This window comes from Morone saxatilis, unplaced genomic scaffold (assembly GCF_004916995.1).
Source record: "Morone saxatilis isolate NCDOM2014 unplaced genomic scaffold, NCSU_SB_2.0 Contig7, whole genome shotgun sequence".
Classification (NCBI taxonomy): Eukaryota; Metazoa; Chordata; class Actinopteri; family Moronidae; genus Morone; species Morone saxatilis.
The window spans coordinates 9682429-9682643 of NW_023340246.1; the positions used below are offsets into that span (position 1 = coordinate 9682429).

The 215-nt window shown below is 50.7% G+C and overlaps 1 protein-coding gene across 1 annotated transcript in view; it reads right to left on the minus strand.

Annotated features, from left to right (window-relative positions):
* itsn2a (intersectin 2a) overlaps positions 1 to 215 on the minus strand; it is a gene marked incomplete in the record, with an annotated part of 37143 nt that overhangs the window by 10126 nt on the left and 26802 nt on the right. The window contains 1 exon segment of the mRNA XM_035678221.1: positions 1 to 104. Within this exon segment, the coding sequence (XP_035534114.1) occupies positions 1 to 104 (104 nt within the window).

The following is a 215-nucleotide window of genomic DNA, read 5'->3' on the forward strand; positions in this document are numbered from 1 at the left end:
AGCAGCGCAGTGATGACGTCACCCGCACCGGAGGAGAGGCTGAGGTGAGTTTCTGAAGTGCCTGACCATGAGGAGACAGCTCGAGCCAGCAGAGGGACGGAGGACTGAGGAGGGAGATTAGAAGAGCAGCAAGGTTTCACAATGCAGCAATGCATCTGTTAAATCAAGTAAACCATGAAATCAGTCTCTAGGCTTATCATCTAGACATAAAGCAG